We start from the raw sequence: 26395 nt of genomic DNA on the forward strand, positions 1-26395 counted from the left end.
TTTGTACAAGCATGTACAAATTCAGATGCTGAGACTTCCTTTAGCATGGCAATATTGTTAAATAGAATTTAGTCAACCAGGCAACCTAATTTGTTATTCTTTCCTTACTGACTTGCTTTTTACAGCACCACACTGATTTCTTCTCTCTAGAATATCTTCCACATCCTTTATTCTCTGTCACATCTATTCTTCTTTCCAATCACAGCAAACCTTTCATAAAAGTCATTCCTTGATAGTCGAGCTGATATTACTCAGAATGATTGAATTCTGAATGTTCCCCTATAATTCTGGAATTCCTGGCATTGTCAGTTTTAGAGCTGGAAGGCATTTTAGAGATCAATTAACATGACTTCCTCATTTTACAGATAATGAACAGTGAAGTTTAGGCAGATAATAAGGCTACACATATACCCATTGCCATCGAGTTGATTCTGACTCATAGCGACCCTATAGGACAGAGCAGAACTGCCCCATAGAGTTTCCAAGGAGCAGCTGGTGGATTCAAACTGCCAACCTTTTGGTTAGCAAGCAAACACTTAACCACTGGTGCCACCAGGGCTCTGATAACAGGGCTAGCGAATCATAATTAGGATTGGAATCTGGTCTCTTGACTAAAATACATGCTGAGTGTACATGAGTCAACATAATAATCTCTCTTGCTCACCATTCCATTTAAGCTCCAAGTTTGTCTCTTATTTTTCACCATCTTTCATCTCATATTATTATAGTTCTCTTTTTATTTTTATTTTTTATTCTTTTCTCCCAATTTTGTTTATGTACATTCAGTCTGTCCTGGGTTTTCTTTCTATTACTTGATAAGTTCTAATACTTCTCTTATAATCCATTATTGGAACTCAAGAAATATTGATGGTCTGATAAAATGTTACCTGTTTTTTTTATTTACCCTATCAATAGCAGATTTTGTCCAGCAGGTCAGTCAAATTCCAATTTTGCAGCTTAGTTTTTACAGTTAAAGTTTCTGGGATCATTTTTGCCAGGAAACAGTATCATAGTATTGTTTCTTGGTTAACATCTGATGATATCATTCAGAAGAACAGATGTGACAAGGTGATCACCTCTTCTCTTGGTAGGTCATGAGAGAGAATCGGAGCAGGGCTACAGGCACAAAGGCAAAGTGCCTATCCACTCATCCTAACTCCAATCATCTGAGACAGCATTGATACACCACAGTAGTGGGGGCAGTGGCTCCTGAGTGGCTGACTCAACAAATGGCACAGAGCTTACTTATGGCTTTAACTAAGGAAAGGCCTGAAACTAAAAATTCTCCTCAAAAAATTAAGAGATGAGAAGCCTCATTGATACCTGTGCATGGCAGACTTGTGTTCGATGGCAATCAGCATGAGGTTCATCTTCACAAAGCAGATCCTGGGAAGGAAGGCAAGTAGTTGTGAGGAGGGAGAAAACAGTAGGGTATAGTTCACAGGAATATGACTAACACTTTGTGCTCTGTGCCTGGGAGAAAACCAGCACCTTAGCAGAGGAAAGACATTTCAAATATGGAATTCACTTGTAGGTAAATCCATCCTGAGGTAATGATAACCCCTGTGCCATTTGGGATGGAGATAAAATTGTCCCACACAGACTGTAAACTTCTAGGTTGAGGGGACTCTGACATACTCATTCTTATATCTTCAGTGTTTGTCATGGAGTCTGGCCTAGAGTGAGCCCTCAAAGAACATTCTTGAAAGAATGCTGTTCCATGAAGAAAGAGGGAGAGAATTTCCCTTAACTTACAGTGAAACTTCAGGAAAAGTCATTTCTACAAAGTCATCAGAGAGACGTTGAGTCAGGATTTTGTGCTTCAAACCATTTAAGAAATGTTTTTGCCAGAGCTGTTTAGGAGTCACCTGAAATATACAATCATGTCACTCATGGACAGTCCATACCATTATTTAAGTCCTCATTACTAAAGAAATTGGCTTAGTGCTTGTGATCTAAATGCTCCCATTTTTGAAAGTGTTTAAAAAAAAAAAAAAAAGATAACCATAGAGACGGAGAATAATTCCTAAGACAGTTTTAAAAAGATCAGAAATAAAACAAGAGAACAAAATGGACTGTGGATCTGGGAGCTGAAGCAAGCCACTTAGGTTAGATCTAATCTAAGTTTAAGCTTAAGGCAATGTACCTAGAATCAACCAGAAATGTTTTTCATACTACAATTTCTCATCATATAAGCAATATAATTAAAACACAGGCATTGATCCAAAGCCTTTCCATCTGAGTATCCATAAGTTTTACAAATATTAAATCAATACTTGGCAAAACTTAGGTTATGGGATGGACTCCTTCCATTTTACAGATGCAGAAACTGAGAGCCAGGGAAGATAAAGCACCTATACTGAGAATAAATGGACATAAGACTCTGTAGTCCTGTCCCTGAAACCTAACTTTATTATGGAATCTAAAGTTCTAGAAGGAGCCCCTGGGTACCACAAACGGTTAAGTGCTTGACTACCAGCTGAAAGACTGGCGGTCCAAACCCAGCCAGAGGCTCCTCTGAAGATAGGCTGGCAACCTGCTTCCAAAAGGTCAGAGCCTTGAAAACCCCATGGAGCAGTTCTACTCAGCAACACGTGGGGTCACTGGGAGTGGGAATTGGCTCAACAGCAACTAACAGTACCACCGACAAAGAGCACCAGAACAGAGTATGGCATTCAAAACCCTGGCCGTGATTCAGAGTTTCGGATTTCTGAAGGTGGGACGCAAACTCCACTTCCAAAACAAAACTAGAAAAAAATTTCTTGTGACCACAAACTTTCCATCCCTGTATTCCAAAAGTCATCTTGTGTTGAATATTGACAGGTATAGCCACCACCCAGTGAGGAGCTTACAACTTTAAAAAAAAAAAAAAGAATGAAGATGGTTGTCTTAGTTGCCTAGTGCTGCTGTAAGAGAAATACCCCCAGTGGATGCCTTTAACAAAGAGAAATCCACTTCCTCACAGTACAGCTGGCTAAAAGTCCAAATTCAGGGTGTCAGCTCCAGGGGAAGGCTTTTTCTCTCTGTTGGCTCTGGAGGAAGGTCCTTCTGATCAATCTTTCCCTGGACTAGGAGCTTCTCTACACAGAAACCCCAGGTCCAAAGGATGCGCTACGCTCCCAGCACTGCTTGCTTGGTGGTATGAGGTCCCCCTGTCTATCTGCTTGCGTCTCTCTTTTATATCCCAAAAGAGAACAGCTTAAGAAGTAATCCGATCCTGTAGATTGAGTCCTGCCTCGTCAACACAACTGCTGCCCATCCCACCTCATTAACATCATAGAGGCAGGATTTACAACACATAGGAAAATCACAACAGATGATAAAATGTTGGACAATCACACAATACCAGAAGTCGTGCTCCAGCCAAATTGATACACACATTTTTGGGGGACACAATTCAATCCACGGCAATGGTTTTGCACCTCTTTCTTCCATATTTTCATGAAGGAGAATAAAGAGTTCTTATTCCATTTATTTTCTCCAGCTTTGGCGACTGAAATCATAACTAAAATAAGATACAATGCAGTCCTCTGCCGCTTTCTAAACATACGATACAGGCAAAGTCAATTTCCTTATAAGCTGTTTCCTAGATCACACCCAGTGATCAGCAGGTGAAGCTAAAAACATATTTGCTGTAGCAACTTCAAGGCCCACTCCCTAATGACTGATGGTTACTTCTTTTGATGTGCGTATAATATCTTTTCACATTCATAAAAAAATTACGGAAGAATTCTGTGTGTCCCAAAGTTAGTATTTTGTTTGCCAGATCATCTCCCACCTCTTTTGCTTTTCCTTAATAGTACCAAAGAAATAACAGGAAAAGATGCTAAGGGTTGTATTGAACAGAGCAAATGAAGTGCAAAGAGAGGCCAAGAAGGAAACGCAGTGCAGGACGTTCAGAAGTAAATGGAGAGGAATGTCACCTTCTGGAGAGGCTGTGGACAGTGCTTTCTGGAGTATTTCATGGGACTTAATATTTGGAAGGCCACACTTTTTGTGTCAATGTTTTATGGATTCTGCTCTGAACCTTAGCTTCTGACATCTGATATCCTAAGTTGAAAGGACTTTGTAATAGTGAAACAAGAACAAAAGAGATGCTATAGATGTTCAACCCAACGGCTCCTTTTAGCCCCTTATTTTGTCTCAAAGGTATCAAAGAACATGCAGTGGGGGATTACACCATACCAGGAGCATAGGGCTTAGATATGAGACTGTGGGAAGACAATTACAGCTCTGCTACTCACTAACTTTGTACACAAGCAAGCTAGTTAGCTTCACTGACCCACTGGTGGAATACTACTTTGCAATACTATTGAGAGGCAACATAATGTGTTTAAAAAGCATAGCACATAGTAGACACTCAATATAAGTGGTCACTTACTACATGGACTCTCCCTAACATAACCTGGAAAATGAGATTTTCATTATTTGTATCATTATTTCAAATTTTACTAATATATTTAGTATATTACTATTTTGTACTTAATTTATATTTAAATGTATGATTTCTCCATTAATAATATGACCTTTATCTATATTCCAACTTTCTTTAAATAACTCAGAAAGCTTCTAAATTTATGAATATGTTTATATTTATAACCCCCTGGACTGTCAGTAGGAAGCAGAGTTATGATTTCTACTGTGCAGATAAACACTCTCAGGCAAGAATGAGATAAATGACTTCTTCAAGATCAGTATCGTACCTGGAATTCCAATCTAGAGTTCTCAATTCCTTCCCACCTAAAGTAGATTTCAAATCTCATGTCTTGGGGTCTTCTTACCCTATTCAATTTTTTTTTCTTTCCTATTTCTGATCTTAACAGATGAGATAGGATAGAGGTATGACCCAACATCAACTTACAAGGTTACCTTTGTGTTGAGCTCAACAAATAGAGAGGTTAGGAAGGTGCACAAGCCTGGCACCAGGCAGCCTTGGGCAATAAATCCAAGCTTCAGTTCAGCAAAGCAGATGATGTTGTCCCCAGCTTTCCAGTTCCAGCTGGGGATCTTTGGCAGGTAAACCTGTTTCACGATGGAAAGCAGGCACAGCATTAGGAATAGACATGCCTCGAGAAAGCTCTTTCTGGATAGATGTCTTTCATATAATGTATCTTTCATTCTTCACTCCTGGGCGTGAAAGTAATGCCCACGTCAATGCAAGTGACAGGAACAAATTCAAATTCAGCATTTCAAAGTGGTTAGTGGTCAAATAGGAGTCCCTGGGCGGTGCAACTCTTAGTGACTCATATCGGATCACTATGAATCAGAATCAACTCAATGGCAACAGGTTTGGTTTTTTTGGTTTGGGTTGGGTGGTGCAAATGATTAAGTGCTTGACAATTAACCCAAAGGTTGGCAGTTTGAACCCACCCAGAAAGACATCAGAGGAAAGGCCTGGTGATCTGCTTCTGAAAGGTCGCAGCCATGAAAACCCTACGGATCAGTACTATGCTGCAACACATGGGGTCACCATGAGTCAGAATTGACTCCACGGCAGTGAGTTTGGGTTTTTTTTTTTTTTTTCTTTTGTTCATCTGTTTTTTTGTGGTCAAATGCTTCCACTTTTTAAAACAGATACAGCTAAAGCTGCAAAATCAGGTCAAATGTCTTAGACCCTTAGTTCTTCCCTAAATTCACATTCTTAAGTGATTAACAATTTTAATGTGATTCCAAATTTCACCTACAATTGGCAAAAAACTGCTCATTTAGGCACATTAGAAAGTAATAAGGTTCATCTAGCTTCATGGAATATGCAAGGAGGAGGCTGGTGGCTAGATTATTAACAATACCTTGTTATGGGATTGAAGTATCTGTATGATGACTCTGGTCTTAGGGGAATAGTTCTTGATAGAGAGCACCCTACATAAATAAGAAATATGCTCATCAGTGATGTGTCATAGCCAAATGGCTCTGCAATGTAATTCCATTCAGAGTTAAATTAATGTGTGAGTAACTAGAGGAAAACTTAGCATACCCTCAAGTTCACTGTTAGTTGTTTTCTACAAATAGTGTGCACGATGGTGTGCTATTATTTTAGTGACTTAGGAAAGGAGAGCTATGGAAAGGTCAGGTCTTGGAATTAGGAGACTGTGGTCTTTTGGGAACAGGTCTTTAGGAGGAAATAAACAGTTTCATATGATTTAGACTTTAAGCTCAGACATGTTAGTTACAGGGGAAAAAAAATTGTATTCCTGTCTATAAGCTCGAAGTAACTCACAGACTAATTCAACTTTCTCATTTTACAAATTAAGACACTGAGATCTAGCTCATGTTTACTATAGGATGCATGGCCCAAGTTCTGAGCTCTTCCTTGCTGTTTGTAGGGTCATCTTCAGCTCTAAGCTGTTTCTTACTGTTTGTAGCGTCACCTTCCACTCTGTGGACTTATTTTTCTCTGAGAACCAGAAGTTCAGCTGGATTAGGCACGTCATTGCCATCACAATCATAGTTTGAGTTTCTGTCACCACGGTCAATTTCCTGCTCATAGACAGTCCACGATTAAAGACGGTGACACTAACTCTAGCCTTCTTGAACACATTTGCCAATGGTCACAAGCGCAGCATACTGAACCGTGCATAATTTGTCATCAGAATTACTGGCAGACAAAACCCTAATAAGTAAAGTCTACTAATTAAACTCACATTTTTTAGGGGGAAAACATTATCATTCCCATGATCTTAGTTATAATGGCACTATATGAACAGTGATAAGTTATTTGAATGCTTGCTTTTTAAATTCAGGTAGCTAGCATCCATGTAAAACCTCAGGGAAGTATGTGAAGAAGAGCATATACATGCAAGATATTCTATTTTCACCTTCTTTTTGATCCACCTGCACGATCTCTGAGGGCAAAAACATAGGCAAGCATCTGGATTATGATAAACCTGGATGGCACAAATGGTTTACACTCACCTAATAGCCCAAAGGTTGGCAGTTGCACCCATGCAATAGTGCCACAAAAGAAAGGCCTGGCTATCTGCTTGCATAAGGATTAAAAAACTCATTGCTGTTGAGTTGATTCTGCCTTACAGTCACCTTATAGGACAGAGTGGAGCCCTGGTGGTGCAGTGGTTAAGGGTTTGGCTGCTAACTAAAAGGTTAGCAGTTAGAATGCATCAGCCACTACTTGGAAACCCTATGGGCTTGGAAACCCTATGGGGCAGTTCTACTCTGTCCTATAGGGTCGTTGAGTCAGAACTGACTTGATGGCAATGGGTTGGGTTTTTGGTTTATATGACAGAGTAGAACTTCCCCCACAGAGTTTTCAAGGCTATAAATATTCATGGAAGCAGATACGGCCACATCATTCTCCCGCAGAGCCAGTGTAGGGTTCTAACTGCTGACCTTTTGGTTAGCAGCCAAGTGCTTAACCACTGTGCCACTAGAACTCCTTCTGTAATGATTACGGCCAAGAAAACCCTATGGGGCAGTTCTACTCTGTAATGCATAGGTTGCCATGAGTTAGAATCAACATGAGGTTAGCGGGCTTGGGCTCTTTTTTGGTTTTGTGCTGTGATAGATGACATCTCCTTTTGTTTAGTCCTTTGTGCTGGACTTTGTATTAAAAGAGGTAGGAAAAAAATCAGCATTGGAAAATATAAAACACAGTGCTGGCTTCTTACCTCATGATGTTTGAAGTGTCTTCAGCATACGAATCACTGCACAAAGGGTTGGCTATAATCAGGCATGCTTCTGCATATTCCACCTACTCTTCAAGATTAAACAGCAGCCATCATGTTAATCACATGAGAAATGCTCGGATGTTCCCTTATGGGTTGTCTTATGGTTTGGTCATAAAATTGCCAACAAGGACGAGAACATGGATATAGACCCAGAGCACACTTGGGAAGGAGTGGTGACAAGGATGCCTTTACATCAGGTGCAGAATCCTGCAAACGCTGCCAGGGCTGCAGCTGACAGTCCAAGGGACAGGGACTTTAACGTCGATGTAAGATTGCTTTAAAAATCTTACATTAATGTAAGAAGTACAAAGCCTTTATATTTTTCCTACCATCCATCACCACCAATTTGCACCTGGTGATGAGCAATACGACCTGATTAAGCATCTACATGTATATTTATTTGCCTCTCAGGACAGCAGAGCATGGGGAAGATGGGATTCTGCTTGGCCCAATAAAGAGTCATTCAATATTTGCAGATTCTGAAAATGATCAAAGATGCTCTTTTAGTACCAAGTTGCAGGGGAGAGATAGATTATGCTGGGTCTGTCATTTTCTGCTTCAATTCTTTATGCTAACTCTATAGATTTCTGCTTTAAAGTGAAACCTCTTGGTTTACACGATTCTGTAAAACCAAAACATGACAGGAAGCTGGCTTTGATCTTAAAGCAAAGATGTCTAGAGGGTTGGATCTTGTTCATCATTTGTAGTTCTAACCCTAATGGGATTTCTGCTCTTTTCCTTCATGCTGCTCCTACCATTACGCATATCAGTGTACTTGGGAGGAGGAGTTGGGCTACTAGAAATCTGCCTTTGGTAAGAATTCTATTTAGATGGTAAGATCAAACGTACTTTTACTATCTTGAATTTTTTCAGATCTCCTAGACCAATAAAATAAATCTTTTCTAGATAAATGCAGAATTTAGTGAAAGAAATAATTTAAAGATAAGCATAGGTAAAGAGTCATCAACATAGGGAAACAGTGGAGTCTGCTTGAATATTTTTCAAGGAGTATTTGAGGGTCGAGGTATTGGTGGTTCAGTGGTAGAATTCTCACCTCTCATGTGGGACCTGGTGGGTTCCATTCTGGTCATTGTGCCTCATGCACAGCCACCACTCATCTGTCAGTCTGCCTTTCTGTGGTGACTTGCATGTTGCTATGATGCTGGAAGCTATGCCTCCAGTGTTTTAAATAGCAGTAGGGTTATTCATGGCAAATGGGTTTCTGCAGAGCTTTCTGACTAAAAAAGGCCTGGTAACCTACTTCTAAGATCAGTGAATGGAAATCCTATGGATCACAACTGTCTGAGCTGTAACCAGTCATGAGGATGGCACCATACCAGGCATCAGGTTGTTTCATTGTTCCGGGGCCACCATGAGTCAGAGCCAATTTGATGGCAACTAACAACTAGCAACAAGAACATATGAGGGTCAATTATTACATTTCCTTTATAACCAATTTTGAAAGTTGAGAAGTCACCCCCCCCCCCCATCTTACCGATAAGTAGTAATATCTTTCGACAGGGCAATACAGTCTATCATTTTAATTGTTCCAGCTTGGGGAAGCTACAAGGAGAAAAAGAACTAGATCTTACCGCAACCCGCCTCAGATCCTCCCACTTAAGTGCAGATCCAAAAACAAAACTTGTATAGGCCATGTAGCACTTAAATATGGTTTCCAGTTCCAAAGAAGGAGGGTTCCTGGGCAAAACAGCATAGTGGCAAAGATGAGAAAAAAATGATTAATTTTGATTATAGATATCTTTATACTTACAGGACAGAGTGAGAGGAATGTAATATGCATTTCTATACTTAATGCCTACCACTTGCCTGTCAGTTTATCATACTGTGGTGGCTTGCATGTTGCTGTGATGCTAGAAGTTATGCCACTGGTATTTCAAATACCAATAGGGTTACCCATGTTAGACAGGTTTAAGTGGAGCTTCCAGACTGGGACAGACCAGGAAGAAGGACCTGGTGATCTACTTCCAAAAAAAATTGGACAGTGAATATATAGAGAGTGGCAGAACATTGTCTGATATAGTGCCAGAAGATAAGCCCCTCAGGATGGAATGCAGGCACTCAATATATGACTAGGAAATAGAGTCCACCTTAAATACGTGGATGGACTAAAACTTTCAGGACCTACATTTGCTGATGTGGCATGATTCAAAATGAGAAGAAACCGCTGCAAAAATCCATTAGTAACTGGAACATGAAATGTACAAAGTATGAATCAAGGAAAATTGGAAGTTGTCAAAAATGAAATAGAATGCTTGAAGACCAATATCCTAGACATTAGTGAGCTGAAATGGACTGGTATTGGCCATTTTTAATAGTAAAATCATATGGCCTACTATGCCAGGAATGACAGATTGAGCAGGAATGGCATTGTATTCACTGTCAAAAAGAACACTCAATGCTTCGAAAGCCAGCATAGCAGGGGCAGGGGTTTGGGGACCATGGTTTCAGGGGACATCTAAGTCAATTGGAATAATAAAATCTATTAAGAAAATATTCTGCATCCCACTTTGGAGGGTGGCATCTGGGGTCTTAAACATTAGCAAGCGGCCATCTAAGATGCATCAATGAGTCTCAACCCACCTGGATCAAAGGAGAATGAAGAACACCAAGGACACAAGGTAATTACGAGCCCAAGAGACAGAAAGGGCCACATGAACCACAGACTACATCATCCTGAGACCAGAAGAACTAGATACTGCCAAGCTACAACCGATGACTGCCCTGACAGGGAACACAACAGAGAGCCCCTGAGGGAGCAGGAGAGCAGTGGGATGCAGACCCCAAATTCTCATAAGACCAGACTTAATGGTCTGACTGAGACTAGAAGGACCCCGGTGGTCATGGCCCCCAGACCTTCTGTTGGCCCAGGACAGGAACCATTCCCAAAGCCAACTCTTCAGACATGGATTGGACTGGATAATGGGTTGGAGAGGGATGCTGGTGAAGAGTGAGCTTCTTGGATCAGGTGGACACTTGAGACTATGTTGGCATCTCCTGCCTGGAGGGGAGATGAGAGGGTAGAGAGGGTTAGAAGCTGACAAAATGGACATGAAAAGAGAGAGTGGAAGGAGGGAGTGGGCTGTCTTATTAGGGGGAGAGTAATTGGGAGTATGTAGCAAGATGTATATAAGTTTTTGTGTGAGAGAATGACTTGATTTGTAAACTTTTACTTAAAGCACAATAAAAATTATATATATATAAAAAAAAAGAACATTCAAGATCTACCCTGAAGTATGACACTGACAGTGACAGGATAATTATCCACATGCCTACAAGGAAGTCTTATTCAAATTCAGGCACCAAATACTAATGACAAAAATGAAGAAATTGAAGATTTTTACCAACTTCTGCAGTCTGAAATTGATCAAACGTGCAATCAAGATGCATTAATAATTACTGATGATTGGAACTTGAAAGTTAGAAACAAAGAAGAAGGATCCCTAGATGGAAAATATGGCCTTGGCAATAGAAACAATGCTGGAGATTCCATGATACAATTTTGCGAGACCATTGACTTATGCATTGGAAACACCTTTTTTTCAACAACATAAACAACATGGACCTCGACAGATGGAATACACAAGAATCAAATTGACTACATCTGTGGAAAGAGACTATGGAAAAGCTCAATATCATCAGTCAGAACAAGGCCAGGGGCTGACTGCAGAAAAGACCATCAATTAACCAAAAAAATCAAACCAGTTGCCATCAAGTTGATTCTAACTTATAGGGACCCTGTAGGACAGAGGAGAACTACCCCATAGGGTTTCCAAGGAGTGGCTGGAGGATTCAAACTGCTGACCTTTTGGTTAACAGCTGAGCTCTTAACCACTGTGCCATGCAAATTCAAGTTGAAGCTGATGAAAATTAAAACAAGTCCACAAGAGCCAACGTACCAACTTGAGTATATCCCACCTGAATTTAGAGACCACCTCAAGAATAGATACGATGCATTAAACAGTAATGACTATAGAGCAGACCGGTTGTGGGATGACATTAAGGACATCATACATGAAGAAAGAAAAAGGTCATTAAAAAGACAGGAAAGAAAGAAAAGACCAAAATGGATGTCAGAAGAGACTCTGAACCTTACTCTTGAATGTAAAGTAGCTAAAGGGAAAGGAAGAAATGTAGAGTAAAAGAGCTGAACAGATGATTTTACAAGGCAGCTTGAGAAGACGAAGTATTATAATGAAATGCGCAAAGACTTCGAGTTAGAAAACCAAAAGGAAAGAACACGGTCTGCATTTCTCAAGCTGAAAGAACTGAAGGAAAAATTCAAGCCTTGAGTTACAACATAGGATTCCATGAGCAAAATATTGAATGACTCAGGAAACATCAAAAGAAGATGGAAGGAATCACCTAGAACCTAGATGGAAGGAATACACAGAGTATTTTCCTGATAACAGCATTTTGAATTTCTTTTGGGAAATCATCCATCCCCCATTACCAACCCATATAGTTAGGTGATCTTAACTTCACTAGCCAAATTACAGGGATGGGCCCGTAGCTCAGACTTAATTGATGACAGTATCATAGCCTCTTGGACACAGCAACTGGTTCAAGGACAAGCATGTGATCCAACCAGTACCAACGGCAGGCAATAGGAGGAGGTTCTCTAGGATTGTTGAGAGAGAGGGATGCTTTCTTCTCAGCTGGTCTTAGAGCAGTAAAGTCCACAATCTGAAAATGTTGGGATTGCATGCCTGACTAGGCATTTCAAACTTAACATTTCCTAAAAATCTTTCACTCTCCCTCCTCACCATCAATACCAGCACTCCAAACCTTGTCCTCCCTTAGTCATTCCTGTTTCAAAAAATGATAACAGCTCCTTTCGGTTGCTTAGGCCCCAAACTTCAGAGATCAGTAGAGTCACTAGGGTTGGCGTCACCCAAGTGGTAACTCATGGTGTCACTCCTCTGCCCCATCTTTGCCTGGGTGGGCAGGCCATCCGGCAAACCTCTCCCTGAGGGATGGAATGGTCCAGCCCCACCCCGCCCCCAATCAGGGCCAGCACCCCTCCCAGGCCCAACCCCTGGGGCTTCCCATAGCTCTTCCCCTTTCCTATGGGCTAAGATGGAGACCCTCTTACCACGGTCCAGCCACCCGCACCCTGATTGGTGAGTGATGGTTGACTGCACTGGGTGATGGTTGACACCAACCCTAGTAACACCACTGTCTTGGCAGCCTCTCTTCCAGCGGTGCTGGCCCGCCAACTGCTGCTGCCATGTCCATGGACCCTGGGGTCATTTGGGTGTCACCCCTCTAAGAGTGTCAGGCGGTGCATTCTGCACCCTCTGCAACCCCCTAATGACACCACTGTTAAAGATACCCATGACTTTTTCTCTGACATACCACATCCAATCCATCAGAGGATCCTGTTACCTTCAGAGTATGTCCAAGATCTCTTCTCCCACCTTCCCAGTTACTACTCCGACCTAAGCCACCATCTTCCCCCCCCGGAACACTGCAATGATCTTCTACCTGGCCTCCCTCCTTTTAGCCTCCCCACTACAATCTATTCACAACAGGGTAGCCCAGAGCTGAACCAGTAGAACTTTTGACTTTCTCCCTTGAGTTCAGCCTCACCGGTAACCCATTGCTGTCGAGGTGATTCCAACTAATAGTGACACTACAGGACAGGGTAGAACTGCCCGATAGGGTTTCCAAGGAGCAGCTGATGGATTTGAGTTGTCAACCTTTCACTTAGCAGCCAAGCTCTTAAACACTGCACCACCAAGGCTCCACGTTCAACCTAGGAAAATCGCAGCTAATCATTCCTTTTCCCACAAAATATTTCCTGATTTGGGGGACAATATTGGAGCCATTATTCCTTGTGGTAGCATGTGATGCAACTGGAGTTAGACTCACAAGGACACATCAACTGGGCCCTGAGGTATAAAGACAATAGCCAGGACAATCTTGGAAAACATCTTTTAGGAAAACTTTCATATAAACGAATCATAAACAGAACACAAAAGACCCACGTACTTCCCACTCTTATCTTTTTTTATTAGCCTTTAGTGAATGGTAAGATTCATTGCATCAATGAAGACCCTCCTGACTGTTGTTACTGAAAGTTGTGCCAGTGATTACTAAGAAAGATAATTCAAAATGCAGAATCACTGTGATTTGGCAGTTTTTAGCCAGCTGTGAAAAGATGAAGCTTTCGATGGTTTTGCCCATTTGTAATGTCAATATACACTGATGACGCTATGATATTCTTTGGTCTCAGACAGACTTGGCTCTGGCAGCATTCTTGTCCATTTTCCCACTCTTGTCAATTCTGTAATATTCTTTAGACTTAGACAGACATGGCTCTAGCAGCATGCTTGTCCATTTTCCCACTTTTGCCTTATATGCTGAATAAAACTTGCTTTTTGCTTTACCAAACTTTGTGATATTTTTACCCTAGAACCCTCCTCAGTTCAGGTCTTCAGCCTTAGCACCCTAGCTAAATGCCAGTTTTGGAAGATATTTCTTAACACTGTAATTCACCAGCCCTGGAGTTTGAAGGAGTGGAATGGGGGTGGGGAGAGCAACTGCCCAAGTCTGAACAGTTTCCATCTTTTTTCTCAGCTCTTCACCCTCACAGGGCTTCTGACCATCCTGGTTTTACTCCAGAACCTACCTGAACCATAAATCTGAGGAGATACAAGATGTTAACTTTGAATAGGGTTTTGATAGTTGAAATGGGAGAAACAGAATTCGAGTTATTTAGGAGACAAAATTGATGGTATTGACGATGACATACATTGAGGGAAAGAAGAGTACCAAACATAATGCCTAGTTTTCTGTTTTAAGGAACTGCACTGATGAGGTGCCATTTACTGGGATATAAAATGCTGATTGCTTTCCTTGTTTTATTTTTGTTTGTATGTCTTGTCTTATAAGATGGAAACAGGGACAGAAGACCACAAGATCACTTTTGAAAATATTGAGTATGACAGGCCTTGGGAACACTATGGGAGAAATACCTAGCAATCAGTTCAGTTGATGTGGAGCCACAGAGAAAGTCTGGTGCAGGATACAAGTTTTGGGGTCATAAGGGTATAAATGTAATTGACAATATTCTAGATGAAATACTTTCAACATTTTGCACAATTTAAAAATTCTCATTCATTGCCTTGGCAAGTATATATAATAAACTAGTTCATGAAATGGAATACATAAACATCAATATCCTAGGCATTAGTGAGCTGAAATAGACTGGTATTGGCGATTTTTATTCAGACAATCATATGGTCTACTATGCCGGGAATGATAACTTGAAGAGGAATGGCATTGAATTCATCAACAAAAAGGACATTTCACAACGCTGTCAGTGAAAGGATAATATCCATATGCCTACCAGAAAGACCAGCTTAATAAAACAAATTTTCAAATTTATGCACCAAGCACTAAGGCTGCAGATGAAGAAATTGAAGATTTTTACCACCTTCTGCAATCCGAAATTGACTGAACATACAATCAGGATGCATTGATAATTAATGGTGAATGGAATGCAAAAATTGGAAACAAAGAAGAAGGATCGGTAGCTGGAAAATATAGCCTTGGTGATAGAAATGAAGCCGGAGATCACATGACAGAATTTTGCAACACCAACGACTTCTTCATTCAAATCCCTTTTTTCACCAACAAAAACAGTAACTATACACATGGACCTCATCAGATGGAATACACAGGAATCAAATCAACTACGTCTGTGTAAAGAGACAATGGAAAAGCTCAGTATCATCAGTCAGAACAAGGCCAGGGGCCAAATGCAGAACAGACCATCAATTGCTCATGTACAAGTTCAAGTTGAAACTGAAGAAAATTAGAACAAATTGAAGAGCGCCAAAGTACAACCTTGAGTATATCCCACCTGGATTTAGAGATCATCTCAAGAATAGATTTGATGCATTGAACACTGATGACCGAAGACCAGAGGAGTTGTGGAATGACCTCAAGGACGTCATCTATGAAGAAAGCAAGAGGTTCTTAAAAAGACACAAAAGAAAGAAAAGACCAAAATGGATGTCAGAAGAGACTCTGAAACTTGCTAACAAACATCGAGCAGCTAAAGCAAAAGGAGGAAATGATGAAGTAAAATCTGAACAGAAGATTTCAAAGGGCGGCTTGAGAAAACAATGTAAAGTATTATAATGACATGTGCAAAGAGCTGAAGATAGAAAACCAAAAGGGAAGAACACGCTCGGCATTTCTCAAACTGAAAGAACTGACGGAAAAATTCAAGCCTTGAGTTGCAATAGTGAAGGATTCCATGGGGAAAATATTAAACGACACAGGAAGCATCAAAAGGAGATGGAAGGAACACACAGAGTCACTATACCATAAAGAATTCGTCAACGTTGAATCATTTCAAGAGGTACCATATGATCAGGAACCGATGGTACTGAAGGAAGAAGTACAAGCTGCACTTGAAGGCATTAGCAAAAAACATGGATCTCTTCCATATTTATGCCTATTCTCAAGAAAGGTGATCTAATTGAATGTGGAAATTATTGAACAATATCATTAATATTGCACACAAGTAAAATTTTGTTGAAGATCATTTAAAAGCGGCTGCAGCAGTATATCAACAGAGAACTTCCAGAAATTCAGGCCGGATTCAGAAAAGGACGTGGAACCAGGGCTATCATTGCTGATGTCAGATGGATCCTGACTGAAAGCAGAGAATACCAGAAAGATGTTTTCCTGACTATGCAAAGGCATTTGACTTTGTGGATCACAACAAATTATGGATAACATTGAAAAAAAAAATTTTTTTTTTTTTTTTAATTTATTGAGAAGAACGGGAATTCCAGAATACTTAGTTGTGCTCGTGAGGAACCTGTACATAGATCTGGGGGCAGTTGTTCGAACAGAATAAGGGGATACTGTATGGTTTAAAGTCAGTAAAGGTGTGCATCAGGGTTGTATCCTTTCACCATACCTATTCAATCTGTGTTGCTAAGGAAATAATCTGAGAAGCTGGACTGTATGAAGAAGAAAGGGACATCAGGATTGGAGGAAGACTCAGTGACAACCTGTGTTATGCAGATGGCACAACCTTGCTTACTGAAAGTGAAGAGGACTTGAAGCACTTACTGATGAAGATCAAAACCAGAGCCTTCAGTATAGATTACACCTCAACATAAAGAAAACAAAAATCCACACAACTGGACCAATAAGCAACATCATGATAAACGGAGAAAAGATTGAAGTTGTCAAGGATATCATTTTACTTGGATCCACAATCAATAGCCATGGAAGTAGGAGTCAAGAAATCAAAAGATGCATTGTCACTGGGCAAATCTGCTGCAAAGGACCTCTGTAAAGTGTTGAAAAGCAAAGACGTCATCTAGAAGAATAAGATGCGCCTGACCAAGCCATGGCATTTTCAATCTCATCATATGCATGTGAGAGCTGGAAAATGAATAAGGAAGACTGAAGAATTGATACCTTTGAATTGTGGTGTTGGTGAGGAATATTGAATAAACCACGGACTGCCAAAAGAATGAACAAATCTGTCTTGGAAGAAGTACAACCAGAATACTCCTTAGAAACAATGATTACAAGACTATGTCTTACATACTTTGGACATTTTATCAGCAGGGATCAGTCCCTGGAGAAGGATATCATGCTTGGTAAAGTACAGGGTCAGCGAAGAAGAGGAAGACCTTCATTGAGATGGATTGAGTGGCTGCAACAATGGGCTCAACCATGACGCTGATTGTGAGCACGGTGCAGGACTGGGCAGTGTTTCATTCCCTAGTACACAGGGTTGTTATGAGTCAGAACCGACTCAATGGCAGCTAACAACAACACTAGCTCATGGAAATGCAGCAGGAGATAAAATATGTTACTTTCCATATTTCTAATGATTTCCTCTTTTTCTCAATTGTATTATAATTAATAGCTTCTTATCACTAGTTTCAGCACTTTGTTTTTTTACTATTTTTTAAATAACGTATTAAACCCTGGTGGTGTAGTGGTTAAGCACTACGGCTGCCAACCAAAGGGTCGGCAGTTCCAATCCACCAGGCACTCCTTGGAAACTCTATGGGGTGGTTCTACCCTGTCTTATAGGGTCGCTATGAGTCGGAATCGACTTGACGGCACTGGGTTCTGGGTATTCAAATAATAATAATAAATGTACTGTGAGTTGCCATGCTACAAACTGCTGAAAAGACAGAGACGGCAAAACACTGAAACAGAACTGTCCTGTGTTCATGAATAGCACATGGAAATAGCTCAAAATATTTATTGGTTATCTAGCAAAAGACCCAAATTTATGGTGGGTTCAGCATGTCATAACATAAAGTACAAATTGTAGAACTGTAAAATGAAGAAAGTTGAGTTGATCCCATATACAATCCTGTAAAAGGCCCAAATTTCATTTCAAATCAGACTGACTTATTCGATGAATGATGTTTGGAAAACTGATTAACCTTTTTTTTGGGGGGGGGGGGTGGATAGAAGTTAGTTCTCTGCACATCACACAAAATCAATCACAAAGAGCTTAAATACTAAAAATTAGGATATTAAAACAAGAAAATGTGAGGCGGGGCCAAGATAGTGGAATAGCCAGCTGCTTCCGGTGATCCCTCTTACAACAAAGACCTGAAAAATCAAGTGAAACTATTATATTTATGACAGCTAGGAGGCCTGAACATCAAAGGCATAGTTAGAAAACAGACTGAGAGGCAGGGGGAGAGAGAGACAGTTCAAAAGCGGAGAGGAGCTGCCGGACCTGAATTGCTGGGATCCCTCAGGCACCACTACCAGGAGCGGCTGCAGCAGGGCTGGTGGTAGTGTTCGGCCGCAGTTTCCTCAGGGAGAAGCAGCCGGCTGCACAGCCTACTCACACCTCCAGAACAAGAGAAGTATAGTGCCCTCAGCAAAAGCTAAGTACTTGGATATATTTTACCTCACCCCCCACCCCCAAGGTGGCTTCAGTGGCTGTTGATTTCCCTGGGCCTGAGATAGGCCCAGTTGAGCGGCCTGAGCCATGCTCCTGGACTTGGAGAAGGAATAAATTCACAACAGGGGGAAAAGATAATTTGCCAGCTCCACTAATCTGGGGAGCTCAGGGCAGAAGTGGCTCCTGTCCAGGCAAAACAGTCCATGGACTTTGAATAACTTTTCCCCCTGCATGGACTTGTGTGGGCCTATTTCAGGAGAATAGGCCCTTGTTGGCAGACTGCAACTGTTTAAGCTGTGCAGTAGAGAGGTGGGTGTTTGATATTTGACACCACTTTGCCTATTAAACAGGGTCTTCACCTATCCACATCAGGAGCCTAAGGACTGGTGGCTCCACTCAGATCACCCAGCCACCCATGACAGGGGTCCAGGGATAACTGGTACCTCCCAGTCCTTACAACCAAAAGCATTGGGTGCCCATAGTCCATCTGCAGAACCTGCCCTCCTGAACACTCTACGGAACAGGGATGTACTTTCCTCAGAGACACTCAGGGGATGATTCTTAGCCCCATCCCTTGCTCAGAGCGTGACCCCCTGCTGCAACCAGATACCAGTACCTACACCAAACACCTATGCCCCTCTAAGACTGTAGGACAAAGCCTGTACTACACACTTGATGACCAGCTACCTGGACACCTGAGCTGAATTCTCACAAGAAGAATGAATGGACTCCTAGACTGATACACCTGATAACAGCTCTAGCCATCTGGTGACAGGATGTCAGAACTCCAAAGGTGAAAATAATCAAGCTAGCTCACTCAAGCAACCCATTTGGGCATATCAAAACAAAACAAAGCAAGAAAATAGGATACAGTAAGCAAACATAAAATAAACTAATATAAGAACTTATAGATGGCATGGAGACAACAGTCAATATCAAACCACATAAAAAACCAGACCATGATCACTTCAGCAAGATCTCAAAACAGAGAATCAAAGGATCTTCTGGATGAACGTGCCTTTCTGGAATTACCAGAAGCAGAATTCAGAAGATCAGTATACAGAGCTCTTCAAGACAACAGAATGGAGATCAGGTAATATGCAGAACAAGCCAAGGAACACACAGATAAACAGGTGAAGAAATTAAAAAGGCTATTCAAGAACAAAATGAAAAGTTTAATAAGCTGCAAGAACCCATACAGAGACAGCAATCAGAAATTCAGAAGATTAACAATATAGTTACAGAATCAGACAACTCAACAGAAAATCAGAGGAGCAGAATTGAGCAAGTGGAAGGCAGAATTGGTGATCTTGAAGATAAAACACTTGGCACCAACATATCTGAAGAAAAGTCAGATAAAAGAATTAAAAAAAATGAAGAAACCTTAAGAATCGTGTGGGACTATATCAAGAGAAATAACCTATGAGTAACTGGAGTACCAGAACAGGGAGGGATAACAGAAAATACAGACAGAATTGTTGAAGATTTTTTTGGCAGAAAACTTCCCTGATGTCATGAAAGATAAGAAGATATCAATCCAAGATGCTCACAGAACTCCACATAAAGTAGATTTTAAAAAGGAAAGTCACCAAAATGTATTATAATCAAACTTCCCAAAAGCAAAGATAAAGAAAGAATTTTAAGAGGAGCTAGGGATAAATGAAGTCACCTACACAGGAGAGTCAATAAGAATAAACTCGGACTACTCGGCAGAAACCATGCAGGCAAGAAGGCAATGGGATGACTTATATAAAGCATTGAAGGAAAAAAACTGCCAGACAAGAATCGTATATCCAGCAAAACTGTCTCTCACATATGAAGGTGAAATTAGGACATTTACAGACAAACAGAAGTTCAGGGAATTCATAAAAACCAAACCAAAACTACAAGAAATACTAAACAGAGTTCTTTGGTTAGAAAATCAATAATATCAGGTATCAACCCAAGGCTAGAACACTGGACAGAGCAATCAGATGTTAACCCAGACAGGGAAATCACAAAAAACAAATCAAGATAAAAAAACGCTCAAAACAGGGAAACAGCGATGTCATCATGTAAAAGAAGACAACATTGAAATAATAAAGAGGGACTAAGAAATGTAGTTATAGGTCTTTCATATGGAGAGGAAGACAAGGCGATATAAAGAAATAAAAGTTAGGTTTACACTCCACAAAGGAGACTACCTATCCTACTCACTGAAATAAAATACAAGAAAAAAATAGAGACTCAGCAGAAACAAAATCAAGGACAACAAAGAAGAAGAAAATACAATATATAAAGAAAAACTACACAACACAAAAAATTAAGTGGGAAAAAGAAACTGTCATCACATAAAAAAAGACATCAAAATGAGAGCACTAAACTCATACCTATGCATAATTACGCTGAATGTTAATGGACTAAATGCACTGATAAAGAAACAGAGAGTGGCAGAATGGATAAACAAATCATGATCCGTCTATACGCTGCCTACAAGAGACACAACTCAGACTTAGAGACACAAACAAACTAAAACTCAAAGGATGGAAAAAATATATCAAGCAAACGATAATCAAAAAAGAGCAGGAGTGGTAATATTAATTTCTGACAAAATAGACTTTAAAGTTAAATCCACCACAAAGGATAAGGAAAGACACTATATAATGATTAAAGAGACAATATACCAGGAGGATATAATCATATGAAATATTTATGCACCCAATGACAGGGCTACAAGATATATAAAACAAACTCTATCAGCATTGAAAAGTAAGATAGACAGCTCCACAATTATAGCAGGAGGCTTCAACATACCACTTTCGGTGAAGGACAGGACATCTGGAAAGAAGCTCAATAAAGACACAGAAGATCTAAATGCCGCAATCAACCAACTTAACCTCATAGACAAATAGAGAACACTCCACCCAATGGCGGCCAAGTATACTTTCTTTTCTAGCGCACATGGAACATTCTCTAGAAAAGATCACATATTAGGGCATAAAGCAAGCCTTAGCAGAATCCAAAACATTGAAATATTACAAAGCATCTTCTCTGGCCATAAGGCCATAAAAGTAGAAATCAATAACAGAAAAAGGAGGGAAAAGAAATCAAACACTTGGAAACTGAACAATACCCTGCTTAAAAAGGACTGGATTATAGAAGACATTAAGGATGGAATAAAGAAATTCAGAGAATCCAAAGAGAATGAAAACACTTCCTATCAGAACCTTTGGGACACAGCGAAAGCAGTGCTCAGAGGTCAATTTATATCGATAAATGCACACATACAAAAAGAAGAAAGGGCCAAAATCAGAGAATAATACCTAGGACCTGAATAAATAGAGAGCAACAAAAGAAACCTTCATGCACTAGAAGAAAGGAAATAACAAAAATTAGAGCAAAACTAAATGAAATAGAAAACAGAAAAACAATTGAACGTTAACAAGACCAAAAGCTGGTTCTTTGAAAAAAATAACAAAATTGATAAACCACTGGCCAAACTGACAAAAGAAAAACAGGAGAGGAAGCAAATAATCCGAATAAGAAATGAGATGGGTGATATCAAAACAGACCCAACTGAAATTAAAAGAATCATATCAGATTACTATGAAAAATTGTATTCTAACAAATTTGAAAACCTAGAAGAAATAGATGAATTCCTAGAAATACACTACCTACCTAAACTAACACAAATAGAGGTAGAACAACTAAATAGACCCATACCAAAAGAAGAGATTGAAAAGGTAATCAAAAAACTCCCAACAACAAAAAAAGCCCTGGCCCAGATGGCTTCACTCCAGAGTTCGATCAGACTTTCGGAAAAGAATTAACACCACTGCTACTAAAGGTATTCAGAACATAGAAAAGGATGGAATACTCCCAAACTCATTCTAGGAAGCCAGCATATTCCTGATACCAAAACCAGGTAAAGACACCATAAAAAAGGAAAATTACAGACTTATATTCCTCATGAACTTAGATGCAAAAATCCTCAACAAAATTCTAGCCAATAGAATTCAATAATATATCAAAAAAATAATTCACCATGACCAAGTGGGATTCATACCAAGTACGCAGGGATGGTTCAACATCAGAAAAACAATTAATGTAATCCATCATATAAATAAAACCAAAGACACGAGCCACGATTTTATTAATTGATGCAGAAAAGGCATATGACAAAGCTCAATACCCATTCATGATAAAAACTCTCAGCAAAATAGGAATGGAAGGAAAATTCCTCAACATAATAAAGGGCATTTATACAAAGCCAACAGCCAACATCATCCTAAATGGAGAGTGTCTGAAAGCATTCCCCTTGAGATTGGGAACCAGACAAGGAAGCCCTTTATCACTGCTCTCATTCAACATTGTGTTGGAGGTCCTAGCCAGAGCAATTAGGCTAGATAAAGAAATAAAGGGCATCCAGATTGGTAAGGAAGAAGTAAAACTACCTCTATTTGCAGATGACGTGATCTTATACACAGAAAACCCTAAAAAATCCTCAAGAAAACTACCGAAACTAATAGAAGAATTCAGCAGAATATCAGGATACAAGATAAACATAAAAAAAAAATCACTTGGATTCCTCTACACCAACAAAGAGAATGTCGAAGAGGAAATCACCAAATCAATACCACTTACAGTAGCCCACAAGGAGACAAAATACTTAACGAATAAATCTTACCAGAGATGAAAAAGACCTATACATAGAAAACTATAAGACACTACTGCAAGAAACCAAAAGAGACCTACAAAAGTGGAAAAACATACCTTGCTCACGGATAGGAAGAATTAACATTGTAAAAATGTCTATCCTACCAAAAGCCATCTATACATACAATGCAATTCCAATCCAAATTCCAATGACATTTTTTAATGAGATGGAGAAACAAATCACCAACTTCATATGGAAGGGAAAGAGGCCCTGGATAAGTAAAGCATTACTGAAAATGAAGAACTAAGTGGGAGGCCTCACTCTACCTGATTTCAGAACCTATTATACTGCCCACAGTAGTCAAAACAGCCTGGTACTGGTACAACAACAGATATATAGACCAATGGAACAGATTTGAGAATCCAGACATAAATCCATCCACATATGAGCAGCTAATATTTGACAAAGGCCCAAAGTCAGTTAAGGGGGAAAAGACAGTCTTTTTAAAGAAATGGTGCTGGCAGAACTGGATATCCATTTGCAAAAAAGTGAAACAAGGCCCATACCTCACACCATGCACAAAAACTAACTCAAAATGGATCAAAGACCTAAATATAAAACCTAAAACTATAAAGATCATGGAAGAAAAAATAAGAGCCCTAATACATGGCATAAACAGTGTACAAAACATTACTAACAATGCAGAAGAGAAACCAGCTAACTGGGAGCTCTTAAAAATCAAACACCTATGCTCATCCAAAGACTTCACCAAAAGAGTAAAAATATTACCTACAGACTGGGAAAACGTTTTTAGCCATGACATTTCTCATCAGCGCCTGATCTCTAAAATCCGTATGATACTGCAAAAACTCAACTACAAAAAGACAAATAACCCAATTAAAAAATGGGCAAAGGATATGAACATGCACTTCACTAAAGAAGACATTCAGGTAGCTAAGAGATACATGAGGAAATGCTCAGGATCATTAGCCGTTAGAGAAACGCAAATCAAAACTTCAATGAGATCCTATCTCACTCTAACAAGGCTGGCATTAATCAAAAAAAAACGCAAAATAATAAATGTTGGAGATGTTGTGGAGAGACTGGAACACTTATACACTGCTGGTGGGAATGTAAAATGGTACAACCACTTTGGAAATCCATTTAGCACTTCCTCAAAGAAATAGAACTACCATACAATCCTGCAATCCCACTCCTTGGAATATATCCTAGAGAAATAAGAGCCTTTACACGAACAGCTATATGCACGCCCATGTTCATTGCAGCACTGTTTACAATAGCAAAAAGACGGAAGCAACCAAGGTGCCCATCAACGAATGAATGGATAAATAAATTATGGTATATTCACGTAATGGAATATTACACATCAATAAAGAACAATGATGAATCCATGAAACATTTCATAACATGGAGGAATCTGGAAGGCTTTATGCTGAGTGAAATTAGTCAGCTGCAAGAGGACAAATATTGTATAAGACCGCTATTACAAGAACTTGAGAAATAGTTTAAACAGAGAAGAAACTATTATTTGATGGTTACGAGAGCGGGGAGGGAGGGAGGGAGGGAGGGGGGGAGGGGGTATTCACTAATTAGATAGTAGGTAAGAACTATTTTAGGTGATGGGAAAGTTAAGACACAATACAGGAGAGGTCACCACAACTAGACTAAACCAAAAGCAAAGAAGTTTTCTGAATAAACTGAACGCTTCGAAGGCCAGTGTAGCAGGGGCAGGACTTTGGGGGGCACGGTTTCAGGAGACATCTAAGTCAATTGGCATAATAAAATCTATTAAGAAAATATTCTGCATCCCACTTTGGAGGGTGGCATCTGGGGTCTTAAACGTTAGCCAGTGGCCATCTCAGATGCATCAATTGGTCTCAACCCACCTGGAGCAAAGGACAATGAAGAACACCAAAGACACAAGGTAATTATGAGCCTAAGAGGCAGAAAGGGCCACATAAACCAGAGACTACATTAGCCTGAGACCAGAAGAACTAGAAGGTGCCCGGCTACAACCGATGACTGTCCTGTCAGGGAACACAACAGAGAACCCCTGAGGGAGCAGGAGAGCAGTGGGATGGAGACCCCAAATTCTCGTAAAAAGACCAGACTTAATGGTCTGCCTGAGACTAGAATGACCCTGGAAGTCATGGTCCCCAGACCTTCTGTTATCCCAAGACAGGAACCATTCCCAAAGCCAACTCTTCAGACAGGGACTGAACTGGACTATGGGATAGACAATGATACTGGTAAAGAATGAGCTTCTTGAATCAAGTAGACCCATGAGACTATGCTGCCATCTCCTGTCTGAAGGGGAGATGAGAGGGTAGAGGGGGTCAGAAGCTGGTCGAATGGACACAAAAAGACTGAGTGGAGGGAAGGAGTGTGCTGTCTCATTAGGGGGAGAGCAATTAGGAGTATATAGCAAGGGGTTTATAAATTTTTGTATGAGAGTCCGACTTGATTTGTAAACTTTCAATTAAAGCACAATAAAAATTAAAAAAAAAAAACATGAAAATGCTAGACTAATATTTATTTAATTCTAGAACAGAGATCCCTAAGAACATCAGAAAAGCAACAGATCAAAAAGAGTTGATGGATTCAAGTACATGCAAATTAAATGCATCTATCTGTATTAAAATAAAAGCACAAACAAAATTAAAAAACAAACAAGGAGGAAAAATATTTTCAGCCTAAAGGGCTAATATCAAAATATATTCAGAGTGCTTGTAACTCAATAAAGCAACAGATGACCATCCTAATAGTAAAGAGAATTAAAGCAATTAAGATGAATTTCAAAAGGAAAGCAAAGAGTCAAAACATACAAAAATTGCTCAATCTTAAAAGTAGTCAAAATTGCAAACTGAAAAACAAAAGAACAAGAAACGATTTTGCCTCCCCCTCCATTGCTGTCGAGTCGATTCCGACTGATAGCGACCCTAGAGGACAGGGCAGAACTGCCCCGTGGAGTTTCCAAGGAGTGCCTCGTGGATTTGAGCTGCAACCTTTTGGTTAGCCCCAGTAGCACTTAACCACTACACCACCAGGATTTCCCCCATTTTGCCTACTTAAGATCTTTTTTTTTTTTTAATTAAATATGTGTTTCCTAGCAGTTGACAAAATATT

The 26395-nt window shown here is 40.0% G+C and overlaps 1 protein-coding gene across 1 annotated transcript in view; it reads right to left on the reverse strand.

The window, feature by feature from the left end:
• KCNU1 (potassium calcium-activated channel subfamily U member 1) overlaps positions 1–26395 on the reverse strand; it is a 170952-nt gene that overhangs the window by 100930 nt on the left and 43627 nt on the right. Inside the window, 6 exon segments of the mRNA XM_049865508.1 lie at positions 1324–1386; positions 1756–1868; positions 4870–5022; positions 5790–5859; positions 7623–7705; positions 9275–9380. Of these exon segments, the coding sequence (XP_049721465.1) occupies positions 1324–1386; positions 1756–1868; positions 4870–5022; positions 5790–5859; positions 7623–7705; positions 9275–9380 (588 nt within the window).

The sequence above is a fragment of the Elephas maximus genome, chromosome 22 (genome assembly GCF_024166365.1).
Source record: "Elephas maximus indicus isolate mEleMax1 chromosome 22, mEleMax1 primary haplotype, whole genome shotgun sequence".
Taxonomy (NCBI): Eukaryota; Metazoa; Chordata; class Mammalia; order Proboscidea; family Elephantidae; genus Elephas; species Elephas maximus.